Source organism: Prionailurus viverrinus, chromosome A3 (genome assembly GCF_022837055.1).
Source record: "Prionailurus viverrinus isolate Anna chromosome A3, UM_Priviv_1.0, whole genome shotgun sequence".
Classification (NCBI taxonomy): Eukaryota; Metazoa; Chordata; class Mammalia; order Carnivora; family Felidae; genus Prionailurus; species Prionailurus viverrinus.
In genome coordinates, this window is record NC_062563.1 from 13,657,261 (window position 1) to 13,670,888 (window position 13,628).

At 41.3% G+C, this 13,628-nt stretch overlaps 1 protein-coding gene across 13 annotated transcripts in view; it reads right to left on the reverse strand.

Moving 5' to 3' along the window:
- NCOA3 (nuclear receptor coactivator 3) overlaps positions 1 to 13,628 on the reverse strand; it is a 139,836-nt gene that overhangs the window by 19,937 nt on the left and 106,271 nt on the right. For all 13 annotated transcript variants that reach the window (XM_047851749.1, XM_047851748.1, XM_047851746.1 and 10 more), the window contains 11 exons: positions 12,076 to 12,180; positions 11,024 to 11,196; positions 10,452 to 10,552; positions 9,065 to 9,239; positions 8,608 to 8,796; positions 8,338 to 8,439; positions 4,587 to 4,727; positions 4,179 to 4,326; positions 2,556 to 2,947; positions 1,517 to 2,385; positions 158 to 293 (listed from right to left, as the gene is read on the reverse strand). In XM_047851749.1, the coding sequence (XP_047707705.1) occupies positions 158 to 293; positions 1,517 to 2,385; positions 2,556 to 2,947; positions 4,179 to 4,326; positions 4,587 to 4,727; positions 8,338 to 8,439; positions 8,608 to 8,796; positions 9,065 to 9,239; positions 10,452 to 10,552; positions 11,024 to 11,196; positions 12,076 to 12,161 (2,512 nt within the window). In that variant the 5' untranslated portion in view covers positions 12,162 to 12,180. The remainder of the gene's footprint in view (positions 1 to 157; positions 294 to 1,516; positions 2,386 to 2,555; positions 2,948 to 4,178; positions 4,327 to 4,586; positions 4,728 to 8,337; positions 8,440 to 8,607; positions 8,797 to 9,064; positions 9,240 to 10,451; positions 10,553 to 11,023; positions 11,197 to 12,075; positions 12,181 to 13,628) is intronic.

Below are 13,628 nucleotides of genomic sequence, written 5' to 3' on the forward strand. Positions count from 1 at the left end.
AAATGTTTATAGTACTGTACTGTATTTATTTTTAAAAAATACACGTGTGTAAATAAACATGTGCTGTTCAAACCTGTGTTGTTCAAGGGTTAACTATACATACAAGTGTGAAGAGACGTTAAAAAGGCAGCAAGAATAAAACCTAGTTCTTCCTTACCCAGAGAATTAGTTCCCTGAAACATCTGCTGCTTGGTTCCAAGATTACTGCCATTTGTGGATACGGAATTATTGTAGAAGTCAGAACTAGTCAGATCACCAAGTATAGCATCTAGATTATCCAAATCTCCAGATCCCTGGGGGGAAAAAAGTTTTTTTTAATTAACCTGTGTGCATGACTAGATATATATGCATACACATTCATCAGAAGAACACAAATGAAACGGGAACAAGTAAAATACAAGTTACCGGAAATGGTAACGCCCAACTTAAAGGCTAGCTTACTAAGACCCCCACCCTAACTCTTCTTCCTTGAAATGAAGAATAGTTTTAACTACTGAAATAAATCTCTGGGTTTGGAAGTGCTTTCAACAGGGGCATTTTTAAATCTGCACTAGAACTTTAATTCTCAAACCGTAGGTATTTTCGAGCTAGTGTTACTCAGGATCATCAGCTGACAGAGAGGCCTGCCTCTATACATACCTTCCAAAACCAGTATGATTAGTAACAAAGGCAACAAGCTGACATTCAACAAAAGATTCACAGGCATGCTTTAAAAAGGTCTGGCGGTGGGGGGGGGGGGGGGGGGCCCTGGGTGGCTCCGTCAGTTAAGCATCTGACTTCAGCTCAGGTCATGATCTCGAGGTTTATGGGTTCAAGCCCCGCGTCGGGCTCTGTGCTGACAGTTCACAGCCTGAAGCCTGCTTCACATTCTGTCTCCTTCTCTCTCTATCCCTCCCCTGTTCACACTCTGTCTCTCTCTCTCAAATATAAATAAACATTAAAAAAATTTTTTAATAAAATAAAAATAAAAAGAGCTCTTGGTCCATAAATTTGGAGCACTAGGTTAAACAAAAATTAAATAGACATCCTAACAGCAAGACTTCCCCAAGACTTTAATTTTCTCAGGTGCATATTAACACCTCCCAGAGGAGTCAGAGTTTGACAAACGCTTATATGGAATGAGATCCTGTACAGAGGGAAACATGATTTTAGGTAAAAATCAAAATTCTGTTACTTAACGCATTAAGTTTTCCCCCCCATTTCTTTCTACTATACCATTACATGACCCAACCTTCTCATTCCAACAACAAAACCTCCATGAAAATTTTCAAATTCTCTACTAACTGGTTCAAGTTATAGTCACATTTTAAAACACCCACATCTGGTTATTTCCAAATTGCGTCACATTACACTTCACGATGCCCAAAAGAATGACAAAGAACCGACAGCTCAAGAATAACTTCCATCACATAAACCTAAACTAAAAGATAAGGTTTTGCACGTCACATACTGTCTTTCTAACACAGAAATGCAAGGATTAACCACAATGACTAAGCTGGAAAATAGAACAGATTACCTCTTCGCTTGCTTCTGTCTTAATTTTAGAGTCTTTCTCTTGACTCGAGCTAGGAACGGCGGAGCTGCTGCACTGACTCCCCTTATTGTCCATTCCTTCCACTTTGGGCTGCAGTTCTTTAGAGAGCGGATCACTGGGATCATCCCTGTCCAGCAGGTATCTAAGAAGTGCATTATTCTCCTTCTTCTTGGGACTCAGTTGCTCCTGCTTGACGCCTCCTTCCACACCAGACGCTGCACTCCCGGTGTCTTTCCCCGTGGCTTCTGCGGTAATCTTGGCTACTTCTGCGGGTGAATTCCCATTCTGCAGCAACTTGTGCAGGATCCGGTGTTTCTCCTGCAGCAGTGACCCGTGCATATTGGATGTGGAGGACACTCCTCCAGAGGTCGAAGAAGAGACGCCAGAGGGGCTGGTGACACTAATGGAAGAGTCTTTACAACCTGAATCCAGGGGGGAGTTGGTCAAAGAGGAATGACCCCGATCATCAGAAGAACAGGTAAGTAACTGCAGTAATTTTTTATGACCTTTGCTTTCCAGAGGACCCCTCTGATTCTCTGCCCCTTCGATACTGCTCTCCTTACTTTCTTTGTCACTGAGGTGATCCCTGCTATTTGACTGACACATTGAACTCTCCACTGGATTCTGATCACAATACAAGCCCAGGGGACTCTTGGAATCCTGACTGTTCACTTTACTTGGCTGGCTTATATTCATATTGGGAGAGTTATCCAGTTTGGGGCCTGGTGAAGACAGAGTGGATAAAAGAGAAGTCCCCACACCCTCACTGATGGCTTGAAGAGCACTCAGAGAGCTACTAGAAAAGCTGTGGCTCCCAGTATTTCCAGAAGATCCCATGGGCGAGTGCACACCTGGATGTGGAGAAAAATTAAGGCAAGAATTAAGACTATCAGATGCTGTAACAAAATGCCACTTAACTCTATTATAAAATGAACTGACTTTACAAGAATTGCAGCAGAATAAAAAGAGAAGGATTACTGAAGAGTAAAAAATAAAGAAACGGAAATGCCAACACAAATACCTGCAACAGGAGAAAACTGGTGTGAGGCCATCTTTGGACTCCCACGATTACGAGGAGAAATCATGATGTTCTGCTGGTTGGAGCCAAGGCCAGGGCTCCCGTGTGGGGGGCTACTCATGTTGAGACCATAGGTGCTATTCTGATAGGAAGATGGGGACTGCATGCCTGGCCCAGCGTTCATTGAAGCTATGGTGCTGGAAGCCCCATACCTAGGCCCACTCATCTGCCCTGTGGAGCTGGGGTCGGCCAAGCCATAGGGCCTGCCGCTTAGCATCTGTAAGCCTTGGTTTGGCGACATGCTCATGCCGCCTACCGAACTGTTGCATCCAGCTGCTGGAGGTCTAACGCCTTGTCCGACAGGATTCGCGTTTGGTCTATACCCATTCTGTTCCCTGCAAAGAAAGAAGACAAACCTTCACTAAAATATTACAAGCATGCGGGGAGCCTGGGTGGCTCAGTTGGTTAAATGTCCAACTGCAGCTCAGGTCACGATCTCGTGGTCGGTGAGTTCGAGCCCCGCGTCGGGCTCTGTGCTGACAGCTCGGAGCCTGGAGCCTGTTTCCGATTCTGTGTCTCCCTCTCTCTCTGCCCCTCCCCCGTTCATGCTCTGTCTCTCTGTGTCCCAAAAATAAAAAAAACGTTGAAAAAAAAAATAAAAAAAATAAAGTAGGAAAGGGAAAGGCAGGTCAAGAGGGACCCATATTGGGGCGCCTGGGTGGCTCAGTTGGTTAAGCATCTGACTTCGGCTCAGGTCATGATCTCGCAGTTGGTGGGTTCGAGCCCCGCATTGGGCTCTGTGCAACAGCTCCGAGCCTGGAGCCTGCTTCGGATTCTGTGTCTCCCTCTCTCTCTGCCCCTCCCCCACTCATGCTCGGTCTCTCTCTGTCTCAGAAATAAACATTAAAAAAAAATTTTTTTTTAAACGTTACAAGCATGCATTAAAACACTCAAGATTTTTTTTTTAAATGATGAAGTGCCACGAACTTCACTTCCTAGGCACCATTCCAACACTTAGTACCAATTCCAACCTAAATACTGATCAGTTATGACGAGCCAGTGAAATACTTTTTAATATGCCACAAAATCTAGGAGTGACCACCACCACAGCACTGAGGACCAACAGTTACACTAACTGGAATCTCGGCGGGACTTTACTAGAGTCGCCACACATCTAGGGGCTAACCTGGAGGTACCTGCAAATTATGCAAGATCGTTAATGGGTAAATATCCTGCTTTTCCACGTGTTGCTCATTTACCACTAGCAACAAGAGTAACTCTCAGTTTTGCTTAGAGTCTACTTTCAAATTTTAAATGCAATCCCTGGAAGCAATGTAACACATCATCAGAAATGAAAGGGAACAGCGGTAGTCACATTAGATAGTTCTTTTATCCATTAGGCCTTCCCATTCCCCAGCTTTCCCAGGAAGTAACTAATGAGCAAATCCTCACTTTCACATAAAAATATAACCTTAAAAAATATGTCATAACCCAGGAATCTAAACTCACTTCAGCAAATCCAAAGGCTCTGCTTTTTCTATTAAATCTTGCTTTTCGCATTAATAATAAGGCACCCTGAGAACACCGCTGCATTTAATGTGAGGAGATGCAGGAATCTATCATTACCTCTGAAGAAAGTGGGTCGAGACAAAGCCATGCCGATCATTTGTGACAGGGTTTCGGAAGAGTTTGCTTTTGGTCTGTGCAGTCACTATGGTTCCGTCGGCCAATGAGAATCTATACACCGGGGTTTCTGCATGGCCATGGATATAAGCTGTTGGGGAAAATACACCATTACTAGCGACTACAGTTGGCAAAACAGACACATGTAAGAGAGGAGAGAAAGGAAATCTACTTCAAGTGCCACATTTTCAAAATCCAGGGAAAACACTGGACCTGCACCAAAATTACAAGCAGGCTACAAGAATTCCTGCCCCACATGCACACAACAGCAACTACAGCCGTGTACGTACTTTATGTGATATACAAACACAAAAACAAACAGGACCAAGAATCAACCTCAGAATTCTTTACCTTCTTGATAGTGACGTTTCTGGGACCACGACTGACCATCATTAAGACTAAAAAATCTCTGGATACACCTTCGGATAATATCTTCAAAGCCAGGCCTCATGGAAGATCTCAGTGAATTTGTATCTATATTGACAACTTTTCCTATTAACAGAAAACAAAGAGTTAAATGCAACCCTCAAGTATTTACTGGTTGTACGCTGACCACTGACCGAATGGCTTAGCTCTGAAGATTCAAATACAGACCCCAAATCTTTGCTCTGTTTACTCTGCTAGATCCAGGGCTTTTATTTTTAAGGACACAGTCCTACAGGACATTCTTACCTTAAATGTCCTCCTGTACAGAGGATCACAGAACTCCTTTCACTTTCTGAATGTACAGAATAGAACACGGCCAGATAACCTCAGGTTCATTTTCACTTAAAGGAAAAACACACCACCTACCAGCAAAACTGTTCTTCTGAAGCTAGTCTGTCCCTGCAGCTATGAAAATACCTACCTACACAGCTAGCAGGGACAATTCTTTTCATCTGAGAGGTGACTGCATCTTTGGACACTTAAAATCTAAACCAGGAAGGCTAACCAAATACTCATTTCTACCAGTCTGGAAGTTCCTGACAACTTTTGTTTAACATCAAATACACTAGAGAGACAAAATTTATACAACTCAAAAACACTACAGAATTAAAGGTTTTATGAAGATGGCCCTTAAAAAAATGGCTAGGCCTCTCAACACTTTCTGAGCAGTATTAGGACAAGAATAAACATTGGCAATAATAAACACCTAACAAAATGTGGCAAAAGGAGCCAAGAAGAAAACAGTCGATCCGTTGTCGAAGAAAGAGCAATATGAGGAGAAAGCACCCGCTACGTTCAGTGAAAGGAATGTTCAGCAAACATCAGTCACAAGAACTCTGTCGACGGACCACAATGGTCTCTGATGGCCTCAAGAACTGTGCTTCTGAAGTGAGCCTTACTGGTCCCCAGAAGGTTGAAGTCACATTTTAGAAGTTCAAAATAATTACTGAGGATGCCCTGGGCAAAAACCGTGAGATCAACATTCGGGACATGGATGTCCAAGACACAATACGCTCCACGGCAAAAAGTGCCAGACCATGACTGAAAGCTCATGTTGATATCAAGAAATCAATGGTTGTTTTTGCCTGTTCCACATATGCCTTACTGAAAACGCAATACTCAGACCCAGACAACCTCTTATGCTTGGCACTAACAGGCCCACCAAATTGGGAAGGTGATGGAAATCCTGACCCAAGAGGGGCAAATGACTTAAAAGGAGTGGTTAATGACCTGATCTCCGACAGACTGGGAAAGATACAGAAAAGGCTTTCCAATCTATTTACCCTGTCCATGATGCGTTTGTCGGAAAAGTAAAAATGCTGAAGAAAATCAGGTTTGGATTGGGAAAACACACGGCATAAGATGGTTCTGAAAAAGCTGCTGGGGATGAGAAAGGTACTAACGGTGGATGAGCTCATGGACAGAGTCCCCAGTTAAGAATCTGTGTAAAATCCAGACCCTTCATGACATATTAAAAAAAATATTAATAACGGGGGGGGGGGGGGGGGGGTCCCACCTAGGGAGAAGTGACAAATGCACTGCAGGGAAGAGTAAACGTTTGCGTGCTGTGCCCAGAATAAAGATGGCCTGTCCTCAACCCCTCCTCTGAGCTCAGCTCTGACACCCAGATGACAAACACAAAATAGATGCTCAGAAAAAGTTCACATCTGGGACAGAGAATAAAATCTCTCCAGAGTCCAAAATAAGTATTCTGTGGAGGGCAAGAAACCTCCTATGAAAGGAGAGACAGCAACTAGAAAATGCCGGCTATGGTGAGATGGCTCTCAGATGTGAACCAGACAAAAGGATTTCACTTTGCCTGCTTGGTAACTTCTACCTTTTATAATAAGAGGAGACATTAATGAGATAATTTTAAAGGTTCTATTCACTAAATTGCTTGATTAAAGATGTTCTATTTAGTATTTTCAGCTATAAAATGTGAAATATTGTTATTCAGGGAGGAAATTTAGCCTGCCAAAACATAATCAGTACAGAGTAAGAACCACTCTAGAAGGTAAAAATTCACATAAAAATTTCTGTCACCAGGTTTGATTATCTCAAAGTAAGTTAATGAAGAAAAAATTTTTCCTATGTAAGATAATATTTATCAGTGTAAACAGACTGTCAATTAAGTATACAAAAAACTTTTTTTTACTATTTTTTTCATCTGTGGAAATTAATCTCAAGCAGCTTCAAGACAAGGTAACTGAGCCTGGCATAAAATGACTGAAAACTACAAAAATAGCTTTTTTTTTAAGAGTAGAATACTGTTATGTATGTATGTATGTGTACATAACATATACATATATATGCACATGTAATAGCTATAGGTATGTTACGTATATTTAATTTTTTTTCAAGTTTATTTTTGAGAGGGATAGAGAGAGTATATGCACAGGGCAGGGGTAGAAAGGGGGGTGGAGAGAGGGAGAGGGGGAGGAGGAGGGGGAGGGGGAGAGAGGGAGACAGGGAGAGAGGGAGAGAGGGAGAGAGGGAGAGAGGGAGAGAGGGAGAGAGGGAGAGAGGGAGAGAGGGAGAGGGGGAGAGAGGGAGAGGGGGAGAGGGGGAGAGGGGGAGAGACACGGAAAGAGGGAGAATCCCAAGTAGGCTCCACTGGCAGAACCTGATGTGGGGCTCGAACTCACGAACCATGAGATCGTGACTTGAGCCAAAGTTGGATGCTGAACTGACTGGGCCACCACCCAGGCACCCCATGTATATTTAAACCTATTCCATTTTATCAAATTACTTATTGCAGGTCCACAAGGTGCACACAAAGCAAACAGTACAGGCTTTGACATCAGGCAGACCCAACTGCAAATTCTTTACCACCCAAGATCTAATGTTGGACAAGGAACTCAATCTCTGCCGCCCGACCTGCTTCCTCATCTCTGGGATGGCACCTACAAGACAAGCCTTGACATCACCATTTAGGGTTAGATGATCGCATGAGCAATCCTGAAGGTGAATACAGATAATAATGCAACTACATTTAATTTCATTATGTGCTTGATCACTTACACTGGCTTTAAGTCTTTATTCCCATAGTCAAAAAAGGGCAGACCAAGTCTGAAGCTCATGTTGATATCAAAAATTACTCCCAGTAATTCTTAAATTATCGTATTTTTGAAAACTTGTTTATGAAAAATGGGTTTGAAGTTAGAGAAAAGAAATAAACTGATTTCAAATGCTATCGGGAGAGAAAGCTAGGTGTCTCTACATTTATTTTTTATTTGTTTATTTGAGGGAGCTTAACTGTCAAATATACCCAACTCAAATGCCAAGGGTTTTACTGAATCTTAAGAGTTGCATAAGAAACATAAGAAATGGGGGTGCTGGGTGGCTCATTCGGTTGAGCATCTGACTCCTGGTCTCGGCTCACGGTTTGAGTTTGTGCCCCACTTGGGCTCTGCGCTGACCGTGGAGAGCCTATTTGGGATTCTGTCTCTCCCTCTCTCTGCCCTTCGCCCGCGCCTGCGTGCTCTCTTTCTCTCTCAAAATAAATAAATTTCAAAAAAAAAAAAAAAAAAGAAACGTAAGAAATAATCTATGCAAAGCATTCACTACAGTGGGTATAGGTACTTTTACATGAGCGTGCAGGCTGCAAAAATAGTTAACTTTCATAATAACTCTCAAATGAATAAAATGTATATACACACATACACAAAGTTTTTACCTGAAAGATCATGTCTAGTAATAAAGCTCTCGGGGTTTGAGGGAAACGCTCTTTCGCCTGTAGTAATGCGACGTGCTACACAGATCATACAGGATTGCAAATCTACAATACAAATTCAACCAGGTAAGGATTACATTTAACTTTTGGACAGATCTCTTAAATAGACAAGTAAGGACATGGAATTCAGTCAATGAATACAACAATGGAAATCATAGAACTACAAATTTGGCTGCTGTCTGAAAAACATTTCAAACATGTGGTCAATCTTACCTTCCCCTTCCTCCATCATAGCTCGAGGCTGAGACAGGGCAAAGCACTGCATTGTTTCATATCTCTGGCGCATTTCAGGATTAGTGTTGATGTCTTCCAGAATATCATGTGGTGTTTTCATCAGCATACGGCAATTAAAAGTATGGCTTTTTTGTCTCTGGGTCTCATTTGTCCAGGCAACTCCATTGACTTTGGAAAACAAATTGAAAAAAGTTTTTTAAAAAGCTGGCAATTCAGGGGTGCCTAGGTGACTCAGTCAGTTAAGCGTCCAACTTCGGCTCAAGGTCATGATCTCACAGTTCATGAGTTCGAGCCCCACATGGGGCTCTGTGCTCTGCTTCGGATCCTCTGTCTCCTTCTCTCTCTGCCCCTCCCCAACTTGCCCCTTCCTTCAAAAATAAACCTTTTTTTTTAGTGTTTACAAAATTAAGAAAGGAAATACACATTAAAAGACTACCTGTAGATTTTGGTAAGTTTTTAAGGAAATCCTTTCTGTCTTCTTCATGCAAGATACTGTAGACACTTGTGTTAACCAGGTCTTCTTGCTTATATTGCAGGTATTGTGTGACATTTTCTGACACAAATACAATGTTTCCATCACGATTCACCACAAACAGGAAACCATCCAATGCCTAAAGTGGGATAGGTTAATATGGGCATTTATGGACTGAACTGTCTCCCCCACCCAAATTCACATGTTGAAGCCCTAACTCTCAATGTGGCTATATGCGGATATTCGGACACAGGGCCCTGGTTATGGGGTTAAGGTTAAATGAGGTCATAAGACTAGGGCTCCAATCCAATAGGACTGATGTTCCTATGGAAGAAGACAGATACGAGGGGTGCACAGACACAGAGAAAAGGTCATGTGAATTACACAAGGAAAAGGCAACCATCCACAAGCTAAGCAGAGAGGGTTCAAGAGAAACCAAGCATGCCAATACCTTGACCTTGGACTTCCAGCCTCCAGAACTTTAAAAAATAAATTCCTGTTGTTTAAGCCACCTAATCTGTGATATTTTGTCATGGCAGTCTTGGCACTAAACAGAAGTTTTTACAACTACTAGTGATTTAACAACCACTGCAAACAACTATTAGCCGCCACTTAGCCATTTCTATTCACACAGCACAATTACTATAGGATTGTATTTAAAGAATTAAAAATAAAAAGAATTTGAGGAAGGGGCGCCTGGGTGGCGCAGTCGGTTAAGCATCCGACTTCAGCCAGGTCACGATCTCGCGGTCCGTGAGTTCGAGCCCCACGTCAGGCTCTGGGCTGATGGCTCAGAGCCTGGAGCCTGTTTCCAATTCTGTGTCTCCCTCTCTCTCTGCCCCTCCCCCGTTCATGCTCTGTCTCTCTCTGTCCCAAAAATAAATAAACGTTGAAAAAAAAAATATTAAAAAAAAAAAAAAGAATTTGAGGAAAAAAACATAGATACAGCCAACATAAAATCTGAATGAATGTCTAATCTAATGTTTGAAGAATTACATCTTGAAAAGAGTTTTTAAAAATGAAATATCCTTAGCACTTCATGGTTTTCCATTTGATACGAAATCAAGCTACAGGAGCCACCCCACTCCCTAGTGAGAATTTACAAAGAAGAACTGAACCGAGCAACTGAGAAGTACTTGAAGTGAACTAGTTGAAACAAAAACAAGTTAACAGTTGCACTTTATGAAGAGCCTCCTCTCTGTTCCTGTCTCCTGCTTTACAGCGAGAGAAACAAGCTATAGGCGGCAAATCATACCTATTGAGGACAACTACTTACAAAACAATGTTTAAGCACGTCACAAAAAGCATATTCTTAAGTCTTAAAAATTCCTCACAAGTATAATATACTTGCCTGAAGTAAAAGTGGCCCTAAGGAATCTTTATCAATTACTCCCTGCCCCGTAGAAGATACATCAGCTTTCTGAACATCATCATCATTGGAAATGGCTTTTCCTGAAAAGACAGAAGACAATACTACAAACATCACAAATAGCAGTTACAGATCAAATTCACCTCCAAACAGTCCCCAGAACACGAACACACACACACGCACGCACACGCATACATATGCACATATACAACATTTCCTGATAAGAAACCAATTCTGCAATTTTTAAATCTTAAAACTTGAGTTACCCAGGAGGGCAGAAGATACCCTTAATTTTCTTTCACTACTACATGTACTATCCCATGGCTTCCTGAAAGGCAACTAACATGGGACAGGGTGAGAACACTGGCCTCTTTCTAATGCTCTATTAACTATTTCTCAAGGAGTACTAAGTTGGCCAACTCATTTGTCCAATCCCACACAGGACAGGTCCCACTAGTCCACACGTGAGCAACAAGGTAGCAAAAAGGCAAATGTAAACATAGTTAACAAGTTCCTTCTGAAAAGATTTGAGTGTTTTTCTTACTTTGTATTACCTTGCTCTTTTATTTGACGGATCTGTCTTACTGTTTCCTTTAAAATTGCACATTTATCTGGCTTGACATTGAAATTGTCAATATCACTAAGATTAGCAGATATAAGTTCAGCCAGTTCTTCAATATATTTACTCTCCTGCTCCCGTCTCCACTTTTCACCACTGCAGGTAAGACTGAGAGAGAAGATTGGGGGAGGGGAGAGAAGGCCATGAATGTACCTATCACAAAAAGACGCCGGGAGCAGAATCACCAGCACCTTCATACATAAGCAAATAAAATTTAGCCAATAGAAACCATCAAAAACTCATCTTGGAGAAGAAGTACAATACAGCAGAAATTCAGGCAAACCTAAATTCAAGTCCACCTTTTGGTTAGCCTGGTGGCCTTGGGGACACTTAGCCTCTGACCATGCAGAAAATAAGGATAGACAGCCTTTACATCAAAGAGACAGTAAAACAACAAATAATAACAAAAAGAGTGTTAGCTACGTATTAATGACAAGGTTTTACATAAGGCTTATAAGCCATTTTTTACTTTGTAAGAATCACATTAAAACTCAAGTCATAGTGACCTTGGCAAATACTAAAAAGGCTAGCGTAACATTGCATGAAATATTAGATTTCTATTTTTTAAACTGCAAACTTTATTCAGGAAAAGGACGATGAAACCTCACAAAGGCCAAAATACCAACTTACAGCATCTTCTTACAGGAATTTAAAGAGTCATCTGATTTGTAACAATCTTGATGCTCTATTCCTGAGTCCTACCTACCTCTTTCACTAAGAAATGCTTCACACTACCTCAAAAGTGTTAGTTATTGGACTAACTCACTTTTATCTGAATCACCAATAAGATTTCTATTATATCACAAGGATGTCTATCTGATCACTGTGCCATTCTACTTAATTCAAAGCAAAATCATATTATTTAAGCGAAGACAAAAATCTACCTGAGAATTTGAACAACAGAAAGCTAAAATGTTCGTTTTAAGTCAAAAAAATAATGGTAGCGGGAGGAGACCTTGGTGAAGGATCAGGAAATAAACGACCTACCCCTGTCCTGGAGTATCACATGGCAATTTGCGTTTTCGTGAATCAGGGGCCAGTGGATCCAAGGAGTTTTCTCCTAATCCGCTCATTGTGACTATACATCAGCAACTAAGAAAGAATGATGATAAGATGAAAACATTGTAAAATACCCATGTTGTATGCTTGAATGGTTGAATCTTATAATTCAGAACTACTTTCCCTAAATGGTTAGGTAAGTCTTAATATTCTTAATTATAAATGAGTACCCTGAAGACAACGTCAGAAGTTCATATTCTAGTTTAATTCTGCAGAATGTCAAACCCCAAGACTAAAATGTTTCTCAAGTCCCACTAAAAATGTGTATGTTGAATACTCTGAATACTTCAAAGGATGAGGAAGGCATCTTCTTCATATTTAATAACAAGAAAAAGAGACCATCAACTTTTTCCAAGTGATAAAATCCTGGGGTTCCTGGCTGGCTCAGTCGGTAGAGCATGCAACTCTTGATCTTGGGGTCCCAAGTTCAAGCTCCACCTTAGGTGTGAAGATTACTTAAAAATAAAATCTCAAAAAAAAAAAAATCCTAGGGGTGCCTGGGTGGCTCACTCGGTTGAGAATCAGACTCCTGATTTTGGCTCAGGTCATGATCCCAGGGTCGTGGGATGGAGCCCCATCCATTTTGTGCTCTGCTCTGAGCGTGGAGCCTGCTCAAGATTCATTCATTCATTCATTTATTCATTCATTCATTCATTCTCTCTCAAATAAAAACAAAATGGAAAATAAGAAAAAAATCCTGAGTTTTATTTATACCCAACTAAGGACAAATTAGAGATTATCCTGTCACTTGGTAAGGAGTCTTCAAATGATACATGTCTACAGTTTTTTTTCAGGCTATTTTCAAAGTAGCACATTGCTTTCCTTTAAACGATTTCATTAATGTTTATTACCCACTGTGTTTTTCTTCTATGACTTCAAAACTAATCTTAGAGCATGTAAATAATCTGTAAGCCCCACTACATAAGGCCTGGAGAGTAGATGCACAATGAAAAGTGGGGGGGGGGGGGGGGGGGGATTTCATGGTATCTAAATAGCAACAATCATTTTAGTAACGACTGATGGAAATATAATGTTTTGGTTAAGGTTTCAATGATGAAAATAACGAAGGGTGTTTCTTTATTTTCTTTTTTTTTTTTTAATGTTTATTTTTGAGAGAGAGAGAACGCGCCTGCGCAAGGCGGGGGGGGCGGGGCACAGAATCTGAAGCAGGTTTCAGTCTCTGAGCTGTCAGCACAGAGCCTGATGTGGGGCTCGAAGCCATGAACCGCAAGATCATGACCTGAGGTGAAGTCAGACACTTACCCGACTGAGCCACCCAGGCACCCCACCCCATGCAGTGTGTTTCTTGTTGAAACAGTAACAGTGTTTTAACAGTCAGCAGCTCATAATTTTAAGACCTCTACTAAACCTTCGCGTACAAAGAATTTTATTTGTCCTAAATTCTTATTTAGGAAGACAATCCTTGTTCTAAAGAATTCCAAGTCAATCAAGAAGTTCGAATTTTCCAAACTTTTTCTCAG